General features: G+C 35.6%; 1 protein-coding gene across 3 annotated transcripts in view; it reads right to left on the bottom strand.

The window, feature by feature from the left end:
• Positions 1-26,034, bottom strand: part of LOC107071712 (inactive tyrosine-protein kinase Dnt) — a 78,205-nt gene that overhangs the window by 16,213 nt on the left and 35,958 nt on the right. For 2 of the 3 annotated variants that reach the window (XM_089172894.1, XM_089172895.1), the window contains 2 exons: positions 9,671-9,938; positions 1,424-1,598 (listed from right to left, as the gene is read on the bottom strand). In XM_089172894.1, the coding sequence (XP_089029020.1) occupies positions 1,424-1,598; positions 9,671-9,938 (443 nt within the window). The remainder of the gene's footprint in view (positions 1-1,423; positions 1,599-9,670; positions 9,939-26,034) is intronic. The other variant, XM_089172896.1, reaches the window with a different exon arrangement.

Genomic DNA, 26,034 nt, shown 5'->3' with positions numbered 1-26,034 from the left:
GTTGGAACGGGTAAGTAGAATAGCTCGAGGAAATTCAACTCTTCGAGGAAAGTTCCACACTTCTCGTCTCTTTCGTGCATCACTTTAACATCCCCTACCCACTTTACCACCTCCACTTTCCAGTCCCGAGAGTCGAATCGCAGGAACGCCTTTTGTGCATCGAGTTCGACGCGAGAACGAAGAAGGATCAAGGAAATGTAGGAAGATGTAGGTAGGATGAGGATTGGTAGTGGGGAACAGACGGGGAACCGACTGTGTTCTCTCAAGCGAACGAATGTAAAATCTGTATCTTCTCCCTTTCTCGTGGCCGAGAAGGGAAAATGTTCGTGTGTCGAGAGAGGAAAAAATAAAGAGAGAAAGAGATAGGGAAAAGCCCGGAGCTCCGTTTTCCCGCGCGTTATCAGGGTGGAGAACCTCAAAAGAGCTAATATATCTCGAGGGAGACAATTGGCCCGCGTCTCCACAGGAGACGGAAAGACGGCAACTTTCCAACGGAAAGATAGCAAGAGAAAACCTTTCAGGAATTTTACTCCCTTCCACCCCCTACGCAACTGCCCTTGTAGCCGCTCATTTTCTATCCTCTACGCGTGGATATAATCACGTGCTTTAATATTTGATGTTGCTTTAATGAAGAACGATAATCGTGTTGTTTTTCTTCTTGCTGTCTTAGGGAAAATAAGTGATTTTTTCTTTATTTTTTTTATTTTTATCTTTTCCGAAGGAAACGTTACTCTCCACATGCAATATGATCGCGGTTCGTAAAATGAAAGTATGAGGCGGATAAACTCTAAAGGGGGACAAACACGAGCTACTCGAGTAAAAATGTGGAAGGATTTAAGTCTCAAAATGGTCTGGGGAGTGGAAGTGGAAAGAAGAAACGTGCTTCTTACTTTATCTTTCGTCTTGCTCAGGCCATGGGAGAACAGGCAGATCCCGAGGAACCGATTGGAATAGTCGTGCAATAAAATGTCGGGTGGCGTGCCAAGCGACCGACAGATCACCGGGTCTTATTGAAAGAATATTTCATTCGGACGAGTTTTCTATCCAGCTTATCCGACGAATTTCTCGCAGAGTTAAAGCAAAGATCCTACTTCCTTTCTCCTCTACCCTCAATCGAACACTACCTCTTTCGAGCTCATTTTTTTTTACTTTACTTATCGTGGAAAAGAAAACGAGCTCATGAGACTGTGTTAGCAATTTTTCCTCTCCTTATTTGAATAATAAATTAAATTGAAATTCGTATTGTTAACTTCTTTTTTCCCCTTTTTTAATCCGAATCACGTATAAAATATATATATATATATATATCAAGTAATTTAAACCCATCGCGATAGATTAACAGTGAATAATTTTATTCGTTTTGCAATAGCAATATTTTTTCTCCTCAGAAAAAAGCAAAGAAAACTTATGCTGAAACACTTACTGTGATTCCTGGACTCTAGCTTTGCTGTTGCGAATGTACAAAGCACTGGCGACACTGCCGACGACTAGTATTAAAGCACAGGCACAAGTGGCAGCAACGTACAGTGCACCAGCACCATTCATCAAAGGACCAGGCTCCAAACGTACCGACTCGTTACGAGGAGGGGTCTCGACTCCTAAAAAAATATCCCCAATTTTGAGTATAGTATCCTTGTAAATCTTCTTCATGGTTTTGTAGAATCCAATCGTATTTCATGAATAAAAATTTAATTCTCGAACGGTATATATATGTATATTAGGGTGGGTCAAAAAAATGACTTATTTTGTTTTTTCAAGTGCCACGGAAAAATGGGTTACTAGACACCTTAAAACAATTCTCACTAAATATGAGCTCTTAATTTTAATAGGAAGATCCTCCGCATCGCAGTTTTTTATTTTTTTTTTTTTTCAGTTTAATAGATTAAAATTCATACCTCATTATTTATTGATTGTACAGAAAAATGTTCAAGACGAATTTTGTAGGAAATTTAATACTCTATAAAAATGGTGTCTTATATTTTTTCCGTAAATCTCACAATTTTAATGATATTGAAGATTTAAATTTGATGATTTTTAGACAAATTTCATTTTTGTTTATGAATTTTATAATTCGACAATAAATGACTATTAAAAATATTCAGAGACAAAAATGAAATTTGTCTAAAAATCATCAAATTTAAATCTTCAATATCATTAAAATGGTGAGGTTTACGGAAAAAATATAAGACACCATTTTTATAGAGCATTAAATTTCCTACAAAATTCGTCTTGAACATTTTTCTGTACCAACAATAAATAATGAGGTATGAATTTTAATCTATTAGACTGAAAAAAAAAAAAATAAAAAACTGCGATGCGGAGGATCTTCCTATTAAAATTAAGAGCTCATATTTGGTGAGAATTGTTTTAAGGTGTCTAGCAACCCATTTTTCCGTGGCACTTGAAAAAACAAAATAAGTCATTTTTTTGACCCACCCTAATATACATATACATATATGTAGTTTCTGCTGTACATTATTTCGTTCATTCAATCGTCTTATTAAAAATATTAATATTAAGTTTCTCTTATTTTTATGCTATAATTAGGTTAACAATTTTTATGTAAAAAATTGCCAAAGATTTGACTTATTTTTTTGTATATGTACCAATACATAATTATATTATATGTGACGAACGGTTTTACGAACGGTTTTACGAACGCTCGCATGTTTTTCCATATGATATTTTACAAACGATGTAGCATATTAATAATTTCATTTCCGTCTCGTTTAGTCCTCATTCCTGATTTATATCCCGAAATTCATCATACTACACACGCACTAGTAATGTTTTTTACGCGATCAACGAGTTCTTCCAATTCATTGGATCACGCATGCTTCGTTATCGAATCCAATTTGCTCTCCGATGCATTATCGAATTCTCTCAATATTATTATATTTATAATATTTCTCTCTGAGATAACGATATCGTAAAAACAGGATTTTAACATTGCTATAAATTATTCTGCTTATATGCAAATTTATTAGTTACCTCTGCTTTTTACAATAATGTTACGAGAGAGTAGAAAGAAAAATTAACTCGTCCAAGGAAATTAAAAATATTTATGTATTGTAGATATTGAAAAGATACATTTTATAAGTCTCAAAAAAATATTACACGACATTTCGACCAAGTCTTTTTCTAAATAATATACATAGCTTCGTTATAAAACAATCCGTGCAAGATAAAAATATTATTATCTTGCAAAAAAGTTATCCTTCATTCATTTTATCGACACACAGTTATTATGATACTTTTAACACGTTGGTTTATTTCAACAAAGAATTAACGACAAAGGGAAATTATTACAAAAGTTATTCCTAACGACGCGTTGTTAAAAATAGAATCATTAAGATTACAAAAAAAGAAAAGATGAAAAAAATAAAAAAGAAATTTACGTTTTCTTTGTCAGTAATAGACTGTTATTATCGGTCAAATAGAAAATACGTAGAGAAGAGCGTTAAAACGTTATTAAATCGAGGAAATGATTTTGACAGGACGGATTTCTCGACGATCGAAACCTCGTCGATAGATCCGACGGGTCCCTTCCACTGAAAGAGTCGCGTCGATTTTATCGTAGAAGCAGTTTTCGTTCGTTTCTTCACCTCCCACCTACCCTCTCCCCACCCCTCTCTCTTTCTCTCTCTCTCTATCAACCATTCGCCGATCGATAACACATACCATTCTAACGTATAGTACATACGTATGTACATACATATGTACGTTTGTACGTTTGTACGTAGGACGTATCACGACCCATGTCCATCCAAAGCCAACAGGCTAGCAGAAGCTTCGACGAACCATGGAAAGTACTCAAAGAGATCTCTTTGATCTCATCTCACGAAGCCCGAAACGCCAAACGATGAGTTTTTTTTTCTACCGCGTACAGCCACCCCTAAAAATCGACCCAACATTCCTCAGCAATTGTCTTTCTAATTCTTTTTTTTTTTGCATATACCAATTCTTATTCCTGTTTAATATTATTTTCATACTTTTTACGTCAGATCCCCTTTTTTCTTCATTTATCTTTTCTGCATTTATCTTTTTATCTTTGATTTATTAAATTTCCTACGAAGACATTTTTTCTTCGAAGAAGAATCACAAGATGGTAAGATTAGTTTCTTGAAGGAAAGCACGAATCTTTTTTCTCTCTCTTTGAGAGAAATCATTTTTTTCATGGAAATTTTCGTTTAATGTTCCAACCTTCTGGTGTAATATATACTTCGAGTTACTTTATAAATCTAGATCTTTCCGCACCAATGAAGGAAAAAAGTAAAAGTCATTTTCCTATGTAACGAAATGAGTAAATAAGGCTACAGCTAAAGTTAAATAAGAAGAAGAGAGAAAGATATTTAACATTTGTTCTCTTTTAAAAAAATCGAATGGAAATGACATTCTTCTCTAGGAGAGAAAATTTGAATCACATGGGAAATGAAATGTACTACGATTGTAATTTTATTCTTAATGAAAATCTCGAGAATTTTTTCACATCCTATATTTATCACGGTTTCTTTTTCTTCTTTGGCTTGAATAGATAAAACATTTGCCTACTTTTTTACATACGAGGATATACATGTTACTATTATTAATCATTAAACAAATAACTACGTAAAGAACATCAACGATCATTAAAGGATAATATCTAAAATCTTTGGAAAACTTTTAAACTTGCCCGTATCTCGTCTTAAAATTTCACAAATAAACATATTTTTCAAGTAGAACAAGAAAAATAATTAAAGACTGAGATAGGCCTTTTAGTCAAATTCGGATGTAAAGTGTTATCAGGTAGTATCAAACAGACGTTAACCGAGATTTAGGGTAACACGAAATGAAGTCCCTTTGGAATTAATGGTATGGCCTTTTAACCGAATTACTATCCAAAACTCGAGCCAAAATTGTCGTTCTCCTAAACCACGAATTTAATCCTTGCGAGACTCCGACACGAATCCTTCTTATTAACAATTAATATTATATATAGGAAGAAGTCTCTTTTCTCGGGTTGACTCAATCGATTCTGTATCTCATTGTCATAGTCTTCCATTTCCAAATAAACGACTTATAGAACGATTATAGAAAATGAATAAAATTGTTTAATAATTTAAATACTTTTACATGTGACAAATTAAATATATAGAATAATTAAAATAGAAATTCAGATTTAAATACAACTTGGATCTCATTTCTTATTGACAAGGAAAAAAAAATAAAAAATAAAAAGGAAAATGATTAAAAGAGATACTTTTTTCTCTATAACACGATAGAACTACAAATCTGTTCTCGCTCGATCAGCAAGGAAGAGAAAAAAGAAAAAAGATGAACCACCACCACCCATCGAGGATTCCCACTACTTTCTGTCTCTCTTCTTTCGCTTTCTCTTTTAGTACGAGACTCGTTTACTTTCAAGTGGTCTCGAGGCTTGAGTTCGGATTGCCACAGGATATCTTCGATAGCAACGAACGCGACGACGCCCTTCGACCTCTCTTTCGCCCTTCGTTCCTTCGTCCGAGAAAATAGAAAAAAAGGAAAAGAGGAAGTCGTGATTCTGTATTGGGGATCGACAAAGGAGAATATTTCTGTGGTCTTCGCGCGTTATCTCGGAAAAATAGGACAAATATATATCGATGAGGTTTCCTCTTCAAATATTCCCCCCACTTTTCTATCCTTGTTCAAGGACTGTATACCCTGACCTTTCTCTTTCTTTCTTTCTCTTTATAAATACACTGATCCCCCGTTCCACGAGATCGAATTTTCTTGGGCGAATTGCTTTCCGTTGTAACTTTGCTTCGCTTCGTTTGGTAACTGGATCTGAATTCTCATTTGCCGATCTGTTTTTCTTTTTTCTTTTACTCCCCTCAGGCCCTTTTCTTTCATGGAAATTCTTCCTATAATTTTTTATGACGTATGTCATCATTTTTCATTTTTTGGTAGTTCGATATGGTAAAAACGTGCAAGCTCCTAACGTGGATGAGAATATTTTAAAAATAGGGAGGAAAAAATTTAAGGAAAATAAAACGTAATTAAATAATAAGAAGAAAGAAGAAAAAAAGAAAATATAATAAAATAGTATAGTATTCGTTGAACTGTATGCGACGAAGTCTACGATTCATACTCTTCGATTTTCATACCGGCGAACCGACGTTTCATTGACAGCCGAGGTTGAAATTTATGTGTGACGCGTCGAGTTGCATCCATCACCGTACCTGAGACCATTAATTTTTTCGCGAAAAATATATCAGTCATATCGACGAAACAGGAAAAGAGATCGCCGCGTTGCTTGCGTGTCCTTGCCAACAGAGATCGATGATTGTGCCGGGGGTTTGTCGTTTGTCGTTTATAAATATATATATATATATATATTTGCCTTTTGTGAATTCATATATAACCTCATTATTTTCTCCAACTATCTAGTTTAGGGTGTAATCAAATTTTTTTTATATACTTTCCTAAAAATTTTTAATAATTTCAGATAAAACCTAGGATTTTCACGATTTAACTGAATTGCACAATTTAAAGTTTGTTAAATTATACACGTATGCATATATATTAAATTGCTAACTTGTTTTAGGCATTGTATAGAATGTCCAGAAAATTTCGATCAATCTGTATAAAATATGCTTCAGTTGGCTACGTTTAGAGATGAGGGGGATTTAAAAATTACCATGATTTGTTTAACTTACAATAGCCGCCTCGACCGTTCTTTAAACGATTTCATACTCGGTCTTCTCAAAAGTTATTTACGACAAATTGTAATAATGTATTATACAATATTATATCTTTCAAAATTCCTATTAACATGTGATTACTCTATAACCAAAATGTAATTTATTAAATATATTGATTCAAATAATAAACGTTTATCACTCAATTAAATTTTAAGTATTGTAGAATAAATCTAAAAGAGATAGGAAAAGAAAATAACAGCATAAAAAATGAAAAAGAAAAGTATTGAGTTCCTGGACATCGAAATATATAATATATATATATATATAAAATAACGTGATAATATTGCAAATGGAATAACTTTGCTGGGTAACATGAAATTTTTAGTAGCTCGGTCATCCGTGTAACGAGTTTAATCGGCATGAACGAAGCGGGAAAAGCATCGAAGCTGAGTATTGAGCTTGTACGCTTCCGCGAACGTCCCTACGAAAGTCCCTACGAGAGTCCCTAGGTGTATCCCTACGAGCGGCAAGCGAGTGTACGTACGTATGTACGAAATTCTTGTTTGATAAATCATGTATCGCTATTGTCGGTGGCCGCAGGCTACACAAAGGGTCGTAAATCGCACGTATAGAGTTTGAGCGTTTAAAAGGGATCGTTCCTGTCCATGTTTATGTGTTGTGTATGTGTGGTATAGAGGCGTTAAGTGTGCGAGATGAGGCACATCGGCGTGTGTTTTTAACGTGACACGTTCGAAATTCCGTAACGAAGGCATTCCGTGAACTCGTCCAGCAGCACGCTAATTAAATTCGCGATTACATAAACGAAGTAATTATCGAGTGGCACACGTATACGCAAGAGACAAAGGTACTTTGCGTGAAAGCTCGTCTGTTGAACGCAGGAAACGTGCCACGAGTCGTTTGTATTTGGAAAATAACGGAAACAATAGCGAAAGCAAAAGCGAAAATGACAATTTCAACGGATAAAATATTGGGCGAACATTCGAGACTATAGTTGAACTAATTTAGATAATGTTATATCATGTCGTATATTATAAATATCGTATACAAATTAGATAATATATATATATATATATATATATATGTAAGGGTGAGAGAAAGACGAAGAGTGCGAGTGTATGGTGTGCGTGAAAACAATTAATGAATGTGAAAGATGTGTAAGAGTATGCAACGATATGGGTATAAGTGTGAGTGCACGCAGCGATATGAATATGAGTGTGGCTAGCAAGAAAGAAAAGCGAGCGTGCACCCCGAAGTCTCTCGAATGTTCCCGAACCGGAAATCGGGAAAAGGTCTTTTGTTTAATCGGTCGGGAATAGTCTAGAGATTTCGAGAATGATTGACGGAAGTGATTGGGACCATTGGTGGGGTGAATGAGTATATAAGCGTGGCGAAGAAGGCGATCTTCGCCTTTTTGATTCGGTGCGACTATTTGCAAGTGAAAGAGTGTAATACGAGTGTACTTAAGATTCCTAACTATTGTTACTTACTTTTCTTTTCTTTTCTATCTCATTGTTATTATATTAAACCTTAGTAATTGAATATTTGTTCTATTATAATAAATATTTCTATTTTCAATTCAATAAATCTTACATATATATATATTATATATTAGGTTGATATTCAGAGACAAAAATCAGTACACATGAAAGTTTGATGATGAATATCTTTTGAACGTTTAATTTAATCGCCAAAACATAAGACACCATTTTTATAGAGCAGTTAATTTCCTACAAAAATTTGTATTGCGCATCTCATAATAGTCATTTATTGTCGAGTTATAAAATTCATAAACAAAAATGAAATTTGTCTAAAAATCATCAAATTTAAATCTTCAATATCATTAAAATTGTGAGATTTACGGAAAAAATATAAGACACCATTTTTATAGAGCATTAAATTTCCTACAAAATTCGTCTTGAACATTTTTCTGTACAATCAATAAATAATGAGGTATGAATTTTAATCTATTAAACTGAAAAAAAAAAAAATAAAAAACTGCGATGCGGAGGATCTTCCTATTAAAATTAAGAGCTCATATTTAGTGAGAATTGTTTTAAGGTGTCTAGCAACCCATTTTTCCGTGGCACTTGAAAAAACAAAATAAGTTATTTTTTTGACCCACCCTAATATATATGTAGGAGAGTTTTAAGTGTAGCAGGTAGACAAAAACTAGTATTCAGTCCTTTCTGTATATCTTATTTTATTGAAAAGGAAAACTCTATTCAGACTAAAAGAAAAGATCAGGTAGGCCATAAAACCATAAACGAACCTTAAGGATTATCAGGATATATTGGTGCAATAAAAAACCATGTGTGCAGTTTCGGGACCCTTTGAAGAATTTCAGATACCTGTGTAAACATATGCGATACCATAAAAAGGGTAACATTCCGATGTGCTAGATTAAGTTTCTGTATGCATAGTTCCCACTACCGAAAACCATAGGCTGTACCTGTCGGTTGACTATGGGGTGAATCCTTATGCTATTGGTTAGTAAGATTTGTAAGCTTCTTCCCTCTCAAAAGGGGTGTAGGTCATTTCTGATATAAAAGACGTGGAAAGAAATAAGAGAGGAGCAATCTCAGTCGTAGAAGAAAGGCAGTCTCAGTCGTAGAAGAAAGGCAGTCTCAGTCGTAGAAGAAAAGCAGTCTCAGTCGTAGAAGTAAAGGAGTAGAGCAGTAGTCACAGTAGCAGTCATACCCGTAGTTAGTCATCAGTCGTAACAGTCGCAGTTGTATTATAAGTCGTTATCAGTTGTAAGAATGCAGTCGCTCATCTAAGTTGTAACCGTAAGATTGTGAAACTAATATCGTACTTTTTCTAATACCTGTTTTAAATAAATCTTATTAGTAGGATTAAACTGGGTGTATGTTCACCTCGCACCTCTCACCCTAATAAATTTTCCCTACATATATATAAAAATTCTGTGGATACTCGTTATATATTATATCACGATATATTGTAAAATGGTTGTTAATGATCCGACTCACCCTTCAAACATATTTTGTTCCTTTTGAAGATGAGTATGGTGTCGTTGTATTTGGTACCAGGAGGTGCGGTGACGTTCAGCCTGAGGGCCAAAGGAATTTCGGCACTAACAAGACCGGAACAAGGAAGTCTGATCCTAAAGACTTGTAGGACGATGGGGACCTCGCCTTTGGCCGACACGTTCACCCTCGGAGACAGTAAAGCCATCATACCCGAAGCTCCACCCGCTACTCTCACCACGTCGTAATCTAACTCCATAGAATACGGTAACTGGAAGCAAATTTCTTTTCGTCAACAAATTATTTTCAAATGTTCGTTATATTCTACACATGCCTTTCCTGTGTTTTCTCGATCGTATGAACGGTACATTTATGTAAAAAGAAACAAAAAAAATATCATGTGTTCAGATCACACGTGTTAGAAGTGAAACCTTCAAAAAACTAAGTTTCGAAAGAATGAGACGAATGCAGAATATTAAGAGTAAGATAATTGTATGATTTATTTATTATAATATTGTTACCATATATATACTGTATATCAAAGGGCTGAAACAATTTGAGACGCCGAAGCGAATAGACGTGTCTCACGCGAGTGTAAACAAATCGTGATTGTAGTGAATGGTTTAGTGTGTAAATATAAAGCTTTACTGTAATACTAAATTTCTATCGTATAAGTGACTAAACAACACATTCAAACTGCTTATGCAGTTTGAAATGACAAAACAACCCAACAACATGGCTTCTGACAACAGGGGTCAATTAAATAAAACTATATTACAAAAAAATACAGCATCATACGCCAATGTTACCTCTCAATACACCAATCCAAAGAAAGAACAAGCAATAATACTTGACCCAATCGAAGATTTTTCTAATGGTGACTATATTAATGGGCTAGAGAATATTATAAATCCTATGGAAATACGCTACATTTCTAAAATATCTGGCGCTCGTGTATGTATCTTTTTATCCAGTGAAGCTTTAGTAGATATTCTCGTAAATAAAACTGTGCAAGTTAAAAACCTGAAATTAAAAGTAAGACCGCTAATTGAAAAAAATAAAAGAGTAGTAATATCTAACGTTAATCCGGTCATTCCAAATTCAGTGTTACTCGAAAAATTAAAACATGCAGGCATTAATCCAGTATCAAACACACATAGTTTAAGAGCAGGCTTAATAAAACCAGACAGAGCACACATTCTTTCGTTTAGACGTCAATGTTACATAAGAGAAGAAAAAGAAAGTTTATTACTTGAATCGCTACAAATCAGCTTTGACAACGTTACGTATTGGATTTTCTTAAGCACAGATACAACACATTGTTTCATATGTAAATAAAGCGGCCATATAGCTAAGACGTGTACTAAATACAGCGAAGACGTAAGTATGAATACGAATAACAACAACGATACGCCTACATCAGATAACTCAACAGACATTTCTAAACCAAATGAACTTGTAAACACATTGAAAAGGCCACCTCCTTCTGCTGTATCAGATGTAATTACAGAAAATCAAGTACTGTACGACACTGCTAAAAAGCTCTTAGAGAGACGATCCGAGGAGTGGTGCTTACCTAAGCCTAAGCTCAAAAAAACAAAAATAGTTCCTAATGATACGAAAGACTCTCAATCAGATATGTCGGATGCGGAAAGTAATATGAATCATCAAGAAGCACTTTTACCAGCTAAATTAGCACTTGAAAGTTCAAAAGAAGAATGTATTATTGCTTTTATAGAATTTGAAGAATTTTTCGCTGCTTCATACGGTGTTTATGACGTTACAAACCTAGCTAAAAAGTACACAGAAAACTCAAGGTGCCTAGCTGATATGATTGACAAAATTTATCCTCACGTTATACATCGAAATGCTAAATCAAGGCTTAGTAGAATAAAAAAAAAACTCTTAAGACTGTAAGTGCTGCTTTATACAATTTTGATATCAATTAAAATGGCTAAGTTGTGTGAAAACAATTTATAAATACTATACTGGAACTGTCACTCTATTTCTGAAAAAGAAGAAGAAGTACGTCACTTGCTAACTGACTTAGACATTCTAATATGTGTCGAAACATGCCTCACCAAAAACATCGAATTTCCTGGATTAAAAACATTCCAAAAAAATCGGCTACATTTAAGAGGAGGAGGTATACTATTTTTAGTACACAAAAATTTAGCGTGCTACGAAATTAAAAATTTAAGAGTACCGGACATAAGTGTTGAATTAACGGGAATGTATTCAAAACGTTATAGACTACAGGCCCGATCTAAAAAACCAATGGGTCATATGATCCCGCAGGAAATCTATATTGGACGATATAAGGGCATAAAATAATAATTTTTAGCACTATGCCGTTACTTGTAAGCTGTCCAACTGAGTGCAGGTGAGAATTAAAAAGCACAAAATAACCGGGTGCTTTTTTATCAAATGATTTTGTACGGCATTCTTACCATCTATAGATCCATCGAAAATAATGAGAAAACATGTAGTGCCGTTAAAAAATAGTAAGCCACAAAGTCGGAAAAAATTTTTGATTTTCTGACAAAACCCCGGGTCTATTACATCATTTGATTATGAACGGCATTGGTTTCATACAATTTAAATATCTATTCTAATTGATTATTCCGCAATGCCGTTTTTTATAATTCTTTTCTCATGAAAAGGAACCGACCTTGGGGTGTAGGTAGCTGACAAAAACTAATATTTTCAAAATTCTATCCATCAAGATGGAATGCTGAATGCGATAGCCATAGATAGAGACGAAAATTGTAGAATATTTGTCGACAAAAAGATACGCCGTCCTCTAATTCAAGTAAATATAATATATATTTTTTTGAACTAAGGTAGATGAATTTTTTTATCTTACACTTTTCACCCTTTCTGGGAATTTAAGATATCTTTATCATGGGTTAGCACATACAAGTATTTCTTTTTGTGTTGCAACTAATAACTGTAGATGCTGTTAAAGAAGGGAACAATTGTGGTAGGATCTTTTTCGTTTCATCGGGTTTTGAATTACAACGATTTTAAAATCTATTTCTATTTTCGTTGTTTTATTTTATAATATAAAAAAAATTTTTTTTAATTTATTTTCTATATTTTTTTTCTATATTTGTAAAATAGGTTATATTATTTTATTCTTATTGGAAATATAAAGTAAATAAGGTTTATTTGTTTTTGTAACGTGTCTAGTTTCTTCTATTTAAAAACTTTTCTATTGTATTAAAAATTAGTATAAATTTCCTAAATACGCAAACATTATAATTAAAAAACATGTCTTTATATATTTATAAGAAAAATATTCTACAATGTTGTATAATTTTTTTTCACTGATGTATCTGATAATCATTTCATTTTTTTGTAAAATATTGCAGATAATACAATTATTATATTCAATATATTTCGTAATTGTTAATTACAATATTTGCGAAATAAATAATTTAATATTAATTTTTCAATAAAATAGAAACATTTTTAAATAGAAAAGAAATGACACGTTTGGTAAAAAAAACATACCACGCACCTTCTTTGTTTATGTCGACCGTCGGTTCGTTTGGACCTTATACTTTTGTCGCATACCTACGTGCTTATCTCTGTTTATTCTTTTACCCTTCTATCGCTCCTACCTACAAACATTTCGAGTATCGAAAGAATATGTGTGTTTGCGCTTTGTAGTATGCAGTCGCACACAAATACGCACATATACAACCAGGAGCGATAACTACGAAGCATAGCATAAATGTGCATAACTTCTACTTTAGCACTGTTTTCGGTGAACAGTCCATTAATCCGAACCTTTTTCTGCGAATATATGTAGATGCAACGTAAACAAGTTACAAGCGCGTACATTACACATGGATAGAAATGTAATCGCGGAATCATTCAGCACTCGAATCAATGTATTTACATACCTACCAATGCTACATCGGAAATGTCTCAATAAACGGATCGAGTTAATACACGTGGGAAATGAACGGATTATATCTGGAATACATCTTGTAGAATGCATTAAGCATTGCTTCGTTGCTTAAAATATTCTTATTTTCCTTTTTACAAATATATCTTATAAATCTAAGGTAGATTCACGCAAAATCACGATGATTGGTCCGTTCGCTATTAGTCTAATCTCGGTCCAAGACGATCGTTGAAAAACGTTCGAGTAAGAAAGCGACACCCTGTTTCCTATTCCCTTTTCTTTCGTCCCAAAGGTGGATATCTACCCCCTCCCCCACCCGGCTTTTCGCATAGGTCAAGACGCAAGGCGCACTTTGCCGGAACACGTATACGCGTCCGTCGAATCTGTAGGAAAAAAAAGGTGGAGAGGCATACTCGAGAGAATCGGTAAGGAATAGTGTGTTTAGGCACGCCACAAGTTTTACGAGGCAACATAAATAACGCGGTTAGTGCTTCGTGATGCAGTGTCAACGTAGCTCCAAGTCCGTTAGTTGCGGGAGGGTAGAGAGGTCGGGAAAGTGGGTGGGCAGACGGTAGAAGGGGTAAGCACCCCCGAGACAAACTCGTGCACGAAACCATCGTAATCTGTGCGATCGTCGCGCCAGGGGGTAACTCGATGGCGTGACACCTGCCTATCGCGTTTGCTCCTCATCCCTCGAGATCCCTAACAATCCTCTTAATTTTTTTTCATGTTTTTATTTCAATTGTTAACTCACTAATGCTTTGCGTAGAATTATATAATCTGTAGGTTAATCTGATCGTAATATACGTATCTCGCCCACGAGCATACTAATACGAGTATAGTGCGTTCCTACGCGTACTTTTTATCGAACATCAATGCTTGCCGAATATCTTTTTCCCTATTTTTCAAACGAAAAATCAATGTTTTTTCTTTACAAAACAAACACATTACCCTTTATTACATTCTCATTTCAAATAACTGGGAAAAATCGAACGTAACGATAGAAAATCAATTTTCCCTTTGCCCCAAGACTTTATTCGTATTGTAGAAAGAATTCAATTATTCAAATGTCCCAGCTTCAACGGATCATTCTGTTATTGTTCTAATATTATATAAAATAGATGAAGAAGATGAAGAAGGATGTTTCTACGAAGTTCTTACGAGAGATATCATGGGGATCAAAATCCTTTCGGTTTGATCGGTTTGAGAAAAAGGAAATATGCGTCTGACCGAGTGCACAAGATGAGAAATTCCTTTCTCGTTCCATTTTTTGCTCTCTCTTTCTTTCACCCTTTCTTTATTTTTCGACGTTTAAACGCGCCGTTCTCGGATTAGCCGATGATATACGGTTATCGTAGCGAACGATCCATTCTCGGGAATGAAGGAAGACTGCAAAAAGAAGGATGAATCGTTCGAGTTCACTGGCTTTATCGAAATGCTAAGTATAATGTTTTATACAGGAGCCACTCTCCTTGCATCGATGGCGGTGGTTCCATGTGTTCTTGAAAATCGCGATTAACCATTCGAGTATCGAACAAGACGTTCGTTCAATCTCGCGATTAGCTCGATGTAGAAAGCGGAAGAGAAGGGAGAGAAAGAGGATGAAAGTGGGAGGTTTAAAGCAGGGAGGAAGGAGGGCTGGGGGTTGAATTTTCGATCCCTGACTAGTTGGAAGAAAGGATGGGAGGAGAGTTTTAGAGTAAGAACGAGGCGATTCGGTTACTCTACAGCGATTTCTCAACGCTGCCAGGCGTTTACTTAATATCCACTCTAGGATCCTTATAATAACGTAAAAATGTTTACCCAAGCTGCTTCTGCTTTCGTCCGACCCTCGCGAACTCATTTACTCGCACAACCTCGTCCTAACTTTGTTGAACCTTCCTATCAGTCTTGTCCAGTACGTTTAACGTGTCTTAATATAACGAATTAATCATGTAATTTGGATTTACACACATTTTTAAATGTGACCACTTTTCTTACAATTTGTAATACTTAAAAAATACTTGAAACAACGTTTAAAAATAAATGGCTAGATGATTGTTACTTTATTTTGAGTAGAACAATCAAATCATTCAATGAGATGAAAGAAAGAGAAAAAATATAGCTAGACAGTGGATGTAGTTGTAGGTGATTGGGGACTAAAAGAGTAATCGCAGTATCGCCATTGTTATGGTCGATGAAAAGGAAGTCATATAGAGACGACGCTCGAGTCTCGTCGTGGAAACGTGGAAGATAGGAAGGAAACGAGTATGGCTTTAGAAGTCCCTGAAAAACGATTTATCACGAAATTATGCGAACTACTTCGTGTTATTATCCCTGCGCGTTCGCGCCGTTACCTCGTTTGGACTTGATCCTGCCCGAAGGGTTGTCGAAATTTTCAAGGGAAACAAGTCGTACAAGATTTATCTCGAAATTATTCTTTGCTGCCCTCTCGTTTCCACTTCACTTTCATTTCACGTTTTCTTGTCATTATTGTCGAAGGTACGCACTTCCTCGCTGCCTTCCACATTTCTATACCTATCTATCTAGTTAAAAAAAAACAAAGAAGAAAAGAAATGTGTGAAACACGATTGGAAAAAGGAGAAGTTGGCGTGGCCTTATCTAAAGTTACACCCTCTCTTTTTTCTTTTATCTTTCTCGCAATAACGAAATACCACCGATCCTTTTTCCCACGTTTGCTCCCATCTCGAGTCTAAAGTTACGGGCTTTCGATGAATCGATTGCTATGGAGCTTCGCTGGCATCCTCCTTCCTACCATACCCAATCTCGTTCAGCTGGACATTCTATATCGGATGCACTAGAAATTAAAGGGAAGTCTTTGACAGAAACGAAAAGGGCAAGAGCACTCATCGTTCCTAACATTCTTACTTTCCTTTCCCGATCGGTAGAAAAAGCGAAACTCGGTCGATCGAAAGAAGATACGTCGTCAATGAAAATACTATTTTCTCTCTCTCTCTCTCTCTCTCTCTCTCCATCTTTTTTTCTCCCATTTTTTTCATTTAAGCAAACCAATGAACGTGCCAATCGTCTTTGTTCTTTTACCAATGCATAGAATAAGATCGTTGAAAATAATTGTCTTTTTTTTTCTTTTACTTCCTTCTCGAATGTTTTAATAATTATGTATACGATATTATTATAAAATTTTATTTTATTTTGAATATTATTTTAAAGTGCGATTAAACGAAGTTTGAGAGCCCCTGTTTGAATATATTTTCGTAATATATACATTTCTTTTCTTTCTACTTTTCCGTCTCTTTATTTTACTTTCATGTAAGTATAGGTACATGTGATAAGATTATATGGTTTAAAACGAATAGAAATAAATATCGTCGAACGAAAACGGTGTGGTGTCATCGATCATAGCTGCCTTAGGCGCAGTAAAACTATTTCTGAGTGTTCGCGTCTATCATACTTTTCCGACGCGCGATCGTCTTATCACGAGAACGTCTTAACGCGAGCGTGATCCTACCTCATAAGGCTGAATAAAAAAAAAAGCTCACTTTACCGAGAAAAGAAATATTTTCTTTTTTTTTCTAACAAAAAATTTATTAGAAGATTTTTATTAAGAAACCAATCTTTCGGTAAGAGCTTTCAATATGAACCAAATGATATGAATACTCGATATTATTTCTTACTCTACTTTAAAAAATTAATCTTAAATTTGTTTTCTCATCGAAAGTATAAAATTTGTTAGAACATAATTATTTCACGAATTTTTTTGAAGCCGAAAAAAAGAAAAAATGAAATTTTAGAAAAACCAAATGTTCCCCTTGCATATTTGTCTTCTTTGCGATACTTTATTAAAAAACATGAACAATCTTGGTTCTCGTCAGAGTCAGAATGATCGATCCGAAGACGTTATCGGTTTCCAGTTGACTAGACGATAGAGTGCACGGTGGTCCTAGCGCTTTTCCAGCATGTTTCCGCCTGTCCGTATGATCCGGTCGAAGTTCGATAGGACAATACTCGGAAGGGAGAGAAAGTTCTCAGTCAGCATCAAACATGAGAAATCGGAGCATCGTTCGAACAGAGATAGCTAACCTAAACCTGGAGCAAAGCGACAGCTTATTTATCGCCAATGGAATCGTTAACTCTGTGGCTTTGCAACAAAACTCCTACGATTTTCGAGAATGGATCGAAAATGGTACAAAAAAGACTTTTACTTTTCATCAAATAAATTTTCATATATAATCAATTGCTTACATTATAAAATACTGCTGAAGTAATATTATTACTTCAAAAACTATATCTATTTATTGCGAAAAAAGAGTGAGAGAGAGAAAGATATTCGAATATACACTCAGTTACTTCTAGATCTAAAATAGTTAACTAATTTTAAGGTTACTTCAGGCTCAATAAATATGTGAAGAGTGCCTTTTAACACTGGAATCTACGACACTTGCTTGATGGGCTTTGGGAGAGAATTCTGAAAGTAAAAGCAAAGAAAGAGAGAGATGGAGCTAAATAGTGTCACGTGTAAAGGACAGTAAATCATTTGGATGCATATGTATGGAAGCAAAGAGTCACTAAGTGGGAGAGAAATAGGCAAGTCTAAACAGAAGCGTAGTGTAGATGAGACTAGAAGAGCCGAGACTTTGCATATCCACATACGCGTTTGCACATATACGTCTTTCTCTTTCTCTCTCTCTCTCTCTCTCTTTCCCCTTTATCTCTTTATATCTCTATCTCTGTCAACGTAGGCTTTGCCTGGAACCTAGAGGGTATATCGCGTTAACACCGAGGGTAGAAACAACTCTTATGCGACCCTCTCTGATTCTCTCACAGTTCGTGAAGTACAGTCGAGCTAATAATTAGAACCACGCTCGTTAAATTGTCGTTCTCTCTTGCATCCTCTCTCTCTCTTTTTCTCTCTCCATCTCTCCATCTTCCTTTTAAATGACAAATATTGTTCTCAAATATGACATCGCTATTATACGAAAATATAACACTTTGACGAGCTCTTTACTAATTTGACATAAGATCTTTTTCATCCTTAGAAAAAACATTTAAACGTGATTAAAGTTATATATATATATATATATATATATATATATATATATATATATTTTTTTTTTTTTTTTTTTTTTGAAATCGTACAATGTTTTAATATTTTAACGGGATTACGAAAAGCGTTGTTAATTATTTCATTATCGGTAGTATATTTAGAATGATATTGTATTAACTTTGTAATGGAATGCCGTTTGATCCGCCTATGAAGCTCAAGGAGATAATAAATTATTATTAAAGGATTCAAGACAGAAATTTGCTCTTGTCGAATAAGGTACGAGTTACCATCCTCTTCCTTCGAATCTATTTGCTTACGACGTAACGACGGTGATGAACGCGATGAAAGGGGTTACACGAAGCGGACTCAAAATATTCGTTAGAGAAGAAAAGAAAGAGGAGGGAAGCGAGAAAGGGTGCGTGAGAGTGAATGAGATAGTACGAAAAGATGCTTCTAAATTAATTCATCTTCATTCCGGAAGTAACGCTAAGTCGTTTCGACGTAAACGTCAGCCGAGGAGAGGAAAATGACAAACGGAAACGATCTCTTCTTATTGTGTTTATCTCCCTGTTATTTTCTGTTAACCTATTCACGAACAAATGTCAATTTGTGTTTCTTAACCAACGTCTTTTATTTTTTTTATCTTCACACTAGTTTCTTTAGATTAATTAAATAACGCAATTACGCGCGTAAGCAGTCGATAATTTATCAGGAGACTAAAATTTTGAAGATACAAATTTTTAATTGAAATTATCTCTTTTGCGTAGATTTTTGTTTTTTATTAAAACCGATCCAAACGACTTTTTTTCTTGTAAATTGTTCTCTGCCAAACAGAATCTTTGGAAAGTGTACTTTTTTGTGTTTAAGTTTTTGGAACCCTTTTTCGTGATGAAGCTTTTAAAAGCACTCACGATAGGTGCCGAGAGAAAACAATGCACGAAGAAACGAGTTTATAAGAAATTACAAGCCATGGGCGGACAATGGCGTACCACAAATAAAACAGTTCACCTAGGCTAACTTTGTTGTCCACGATCCCGTGAAAAATTGACGTTACTTTGGCGAGTGAAAAATATTTCCTCTCTCTCTCTCTCTTTCTCTCTCTCACAAGCGCGCACGTTCTTTGTGCAGCATTTCCCTGTCAATTCATTCACCTCTCTAGGTCGACTGGTATCTATTGTTGTGTGCGGTTTCTGGTGGCGGTACGACCATGGAAAAATTGAAATAAAAGATACTGTTCTGTTCCAATGTTCTAATAGAAAATCAAACCGCAAAGGAAAATTAATTTTCAACATTATGGAAAGTCAGAAAATTTTTCTCCGAAAAATTGTCATCAATAATGATTTTTTCTAAAATGCATCAAAATGTAATAATCATTTTTTTTAGGGGAGTATATTGTCTTAATTCTAACGCGTATTTTATAGTTTCACACAATAAACGAAAAAATGGTACACAGTTTTTTGTCTCCCTTTCTTTTTTTATTTTTTTCTCTTCCTGTGGCTCTAGTTATACGCATGGCAGACAAACAATTCATTCGTAAAGCCAAATAATGAAAATTCACGGACAAACAGAGGCTCCTGTTAATCAACGCGGCTTTTTTTCCGAGTTGGTGCTATGCCACTTCGATATACATTTTAATCCCATTTTTAATTAAAAACGAATACGAATACGTAATAGAGCAGAGTGGAAAAGTCGAGATGGTATAGCCGTCGTTGTGTTCGGTCTACGTTAGAGAACGTCCATGAGGAAGGAAATGCGACGAATGGTGTAACAGAGACAGGACGAAATCGTGCGAGGCTAATTTTATTACGAGAAAGTACGGTTAATTGGCGCCAGGAGCGTATAAATTGCGGCAACTCGCTGGCACTGCACTATATATATATATATATATATATACATACTAAGAGTATGTGCGCGCGAGCGCGTCTCTGTGTTCAGTTCAACGGAGGGGACAGTTTGACCCTTAATGCGAAAACATTGCGTCCCCCGTGTAGCACCCGTTGTCTACCAGAGAGGAAGAGAGAGAGAGAGAGAGAGAGAAATCACGTAAAGGATTGCAGGAATTCCCACAGGAATTTCGTGTAACGTCTAGCTCTTTTACTCGCAACCTGACTGCCTCACCGATATTGGACTTTCGTAGTCTTTTAATCCTGCCTCTGGCTTATTACCTAACAACAGGCGGGAGAGAAAAAAGAGAAAACTCGTGTCCATGGCACGTAAAGTGACTTCCTATCGAAGCTAGCGATAAATAATAGTGGATACGTGTTAGTCGTGTAATGGCTAGTTCCAATGATTACTTTCAATGGCTATAATTCAAAATTTATTGGATTCTTAATTCACTATATACATACATTAATAGTTTAACTTCAGTCAAGTTTTTTCATCTTCATAGAGTTATAAAGATATTGGCAACTGGTATCAAACGAATACGAGTGTACACGTATAAGTTTAATATCTGGTCGGACTTAGTCATCGACTTTGACTACTACGAACTTGGAGAGTTGGAGAAGATGGGAGAGAACCGAGTGAAAAGGTCGATCGAAAGGCATGCGATTTGGCAAAACCGTTTATCGTTGCTCGTGTATTCGTAACACGAGGAGAGAACGAATGGTAGAGTAAGAGAGAGAGAGAGAATGAGTGAGTTTGGAAAGACTGAAGTCCTGATGAAGGGTGGACGGTCGGGTGTGGGGTACGAAGGGCAATTTTCGCGTAATTCGATGGGGCGTGATCGTCATAGCAACCCCTACTACCCCGACCACCCTCTTTGGAAGCTGCAGCCTGTTCAAACAAGCCTCAAACTCCGTACCGTATCCGTTCTGTCCCTCTTTCTCCCATGGCTTCTCTTCCTACCGCTATCTCCACCCCCTCCCAACCCCTGAATTCTCTCTTCACCGCGCCTCGTCATTTCTCTTCCCTCTTCCTCCTGTTTCTCTGGGCCAGGCGAACCTCCTCGTCTCCTTCTCTGACGAAGCTGTCCTAACTCGAGCCTACGAGCTACTGCACTCTCGGTTTCCGCTATAATTCGTAATAATTACCTGGATTTCCCTGAGCGTCGTATAGAGCTCAATCGTTTCATTGTAATTACACGCTTGTTAGGACGTTGCCTCTTGTGTACGTAGGTATACCTAACAACTTTCGGTCGCCCCGACTCGAATACAACGATACAAAACCACGAGAGTTCTGTTCCATCAATCTACACTATGGAATCTTAGTTAGAATCAAGAACAAAGCAAACTACCGTCCGTTATTCTCGTTGAAAGAGAGCTTCGTTTGTGTTCAAAGTACGAAAATGGGGATGAGAGGATGAAGTTTTACGAAGATGGTTATGTCTGAGGGAAGTATTGAAAGTACAGCTAAGAGAAAAAGAAAAAAAGAAGGGGAGAGAAAGAAAAAAAATACGTATATATATACATAAAAATAAATTACCTACAAGTTACTCGGCAGGTATTGCCAGCTACTCTTAATTATAAAACCGATAAATTCATCCTGCGGGACACGCGGCAGACGTCCGGAATCCAGGGACTTGATAAACGAGCCTCTGATCCCGATCTTCTACCTTATACCTACATTCACACACTATTCGCGATACCTACATTTAAAGTCGCAACACTCTAATACCTTATCTTGATCAGATACTTAGTTTTTTCAGATATCCTATTTCTTTATGATACCATTCGATTATATTTTGCTTTTATGCTCCATTCTACTTTTTATTTTTATCCGGAGGTTAAACTTTTTATAGATCATGGAAAAAGTCATCTATTATTGTTTAATTTTGATAAAACTACATGTTTCGTTTAAAAAACAAAAATAGAGATATTAAAAAAAATTGAAAAGAAAGAAATTGTTCCTTCTTATTTTTTGTGTAATTTAACATCAAAGAATATATTGGACTGTTGTATAAACCAAACGAGTTTTCCAAAAGCAATCGAATTTCAAGTCACGTTAGAAGTTGGCGATAACGATGCGTGAATTTCATCGATTAACTCGAAACTACGCAAGCTATTTTGCCTCGCTTAGCACGCATCTATCAGACGGTTGTTAGGCGCCTACGTGTGTTAGCATTAGAGCGACATCGCGCTCCTATCATTTGTCCATTATAGCGATAAATCATTAGCAGGCTATCCTAACTAGTTTGACTGGATAATACTTGACTCATTCGAAGTAAATAATTGCTTTTAAGTTAGCTCCTTAAAATTGTTCAAAGAATTTATTCCATTCTAGTACTATCATTTTATTCCTTTATTCTTTTTCATCAAAAAATTAAATTTCTACGTTAATGAGACCTTTTGTCAATTAAAAATACGAAATTTCATTGAACGATTATCGACCTCTTTAACGTAAATTGCAATAAGATGTATCATCGTTTCATATCATAAGAAATTTGTTCTATCTTGTAAATATATTATCATTTTTAATGTGCGAAATGTATAATAGAATTTTTATATACTAGCTTTATCTGTCGATGTCTTTCTTCATTTTCCGTACATCATTTTGTTTTTATTTTTTTAATATTACCCGATTCGTAATTAGCGATTTTGAAAACCCTCGAATATTAATTTTCAATAAAATCAAACTACATATTTTATTTTTGGCCACGTTTTTGGTATTTAGGACAGCTGTGTGTCGGTTGTAAAAGGTGGGTACTCAATTTGGCGGGCTTCCAGAACGGACAGATGTCTCTAATTCTACGTTTGATAAATGACCGTCTGATCCTGACTTTCCTACGAGCGTTGTTCCATGCTCATTTCTTCAACGAGATGTTCTAAAGCGCGAAGAGAAGAAGAAGTACGAGCAGACGCTAAAGATCTGAACTCCTTTCGTTTCGAAAATGCGATACTTCTTCGTTCTTGAAGGGAGGGTCGGTAATTATGCTTCGTTGGTGAGCCGACACCCAAACTTACGAGAACTCGACAACGCGACTATCACCTCGACAGAAATTGTAAGCCGATCTCTGCCTTTTCCAGAGATAGAGTAACGAGAGAATTTTCCTTTAAGATAGTACTATAGGACAAGTCTACTGTGAAAACGGGACATTAAACTTTCATCCCTTTCTTTCCTCCTTGATTTTATCAAAGACGAGACCTTCTCTAGTTTCTCACTTTAACATCGTAAACGAAGTTTTGTCACTTGTTAGTAAAATAATTTGTCAAGTTTTTGCCACTACGTAAAGATATTATAATAAGATTTAATTTGATTAAGCGATACATTGTGTTGGTAAGTTTTTTCAAACAATATATCACTTGATTCATCCCACTATGTTCTACTAACGATTAACACAAAAGGATTAATATAATACGTCGGACAAAGACGAACACAAGGAACGGATAACCACCCAAGACGATTTAATCTTTAGTCGTTTAAGTACTCCAACGATCATCGAAGTGGTTACCCGCTCGAGTTCTTACCCACTCGAGATATTAATTCCCAGAGGGCTTGGTCGGTTGCTCCTCTTACTCAAAGGCATCGCTTTCTCTTAAATATTTCCACAAATCTTCTCTACCATCTCTTTCGTTTCGGTATAACACAAATATCTTCGAAATATAATAATAGATTGATAAAAACAAAAAAAAAAGAAATTCCGAAAAAAGGATTCTATCTATTCGTCGTCCGTTCTTTCGCGGCGTTGATAGTATTAGAGTAAACGTGTGCGAGTTCAGCAACTATGAGAGAACCTATCGCAAGGACAAATTTCCTCATCTAACTTTTCGCAAGGAAGATGAGACGATCGCTCAATGCCAGCCAGTACTAACGCTTCCATTCACGATATAATCTCCACGGCCTCTTTTCCTTCCATCTTGCTTGCTCACTTTCCATGAGGGACCCCCAACACACGGACTTTCGCAAAATTAATGACGTAATCTAAGAGTTTTCTATAGAGAACTTTTGCCAGACTCTCTTCCATGCTGACGAGATGAAAGGAATTTATAGGTAAGCTACGTTAAACGAATATCCACGTGTCTTGTAACTTTCTTCTTCTCGCCCGAAGCTCGATCGACTTTAAAAAGTGTCCGGGATTTTAGCAAGTAAAAAGGTTTTTTTAACAACCGTTATATGTATGCTTGTAGTGCACAGTGGGTTTGTAATTTATTGTGTTCAATTATCCGTCGTGCGATTTTCCATATCTCAATTTTCATTAACTCTTTTGCACACTTAAATATATATATATATATATATATATATATAATATAATATTTTTTATCTAAAAAATAATATTCGCTTATCAGTGCATATAGGAGAACAAGTTACGGTTTACAATATTATATTGTATAATGAAATTGTTTCCTTGGTAAGAAATTTGGTACATTGCCTTTGTGTGAAAAAAGATTTACAAACACAACAATACTTTGAAGCATTTTAATAATTTCATAAACGCGTCTCTCTTAAAAACGTAAACGGTATAAGAGTGTGGTCTGATAGTGAAGGAACAAGAAAAAAGAGAACGAAGAGAAAAAGAAAAAAAAAAGGTACATGAAAGAAGCACAGGCTATTTTTGCAGATACTCCTTTCACGTGAAACCGAAGAAAATACAGAAAGGATGGAAAATTGGGGCGGAGGTCAGATAGTGGAGAGAAGAAGAGGAAACGAGGGTGTACAAAAAGAGAAAATAATGAAAACACTTCCCGAACAGGTAGGCGCGTTTTTCTCGCGTTACAATAACCCGTTTAAACTTCTTTTTAATGATCGTTTTTTAATAAGAGGCCGTTAAAGATTATCAAAGCCGTTCTCGGGGCTACGTTAAAAAGGTTGAACCCGTCTCAACATCTTATGCTCTTACGCTTTATTTCCACACTACAACGCTTCTACTATCTTCTTCTACTACGTCTTTTTCATGCCCCACAGAGTCAAGATGTTTTTTTTTTTCATTTTCTTCCTCTCTTTCTCTCTCATTAATTCTTCGAGCCAAGCTCGATCGTTAAAAAAGTTTTATATTCCTCGGTAAGCAAAGAAATTAGTTGTCGTGGTTATCCCGTTCCGAGCTGTTTCGTAGCAGGAGCATGCAATTCAACGAGTTAAAATTGAATCTCTGCTAGCAACGTAAGCAGACCACGAGTGGTAGTAGTTGTGTAGTGGTAAGTAGACTGGGTTGTTTCGCTCTCTTCCATGGAAAATAGCTCGCAAAGTTTCGCGCGGAAATGCCGAGGCCCTTGACGTGGCAAATGAAATTATTAAAACGTCAACGCCACGTACCTCGGCGATGAAGGCCACGACGAAAGTGAAAGAAAGAAAGAAAGAAAGAAAGAGAGAGAGAAAGAGAGAGAAAAGAGTAATCCAACGTATGCATAAAAACGTAATTTTACATCTTTCTAAACCGACTCGAAATTGATTAAGTTACTGCTTTGAAAAATCTACTTTTATTATATCTCCTGAATATTATAATTAATCTTGATCAATGATTATATATAAATAAATCAATGAAATAAAAGAATAAGAACGAAACGACTAGAA

This window comes from Polistes dominula, unplaced genomic scaffold, assembly GCF_049000335.1.
Source record: "Polistes dominula isolate Pdom_NZ unplaced genomic scaffold, Pdom_raw_medaka contig_22, whole genome shotgun sequence".
Lineage (NCBI taxonomy): Eukaryota > Metazoa > Arthropoda > Insecta > Hymenoptera > Vespidae > Polistes > Polistes dominula.
This window is presented reverse-complemented; position numbering and strand designations above follow the sequence as displayed.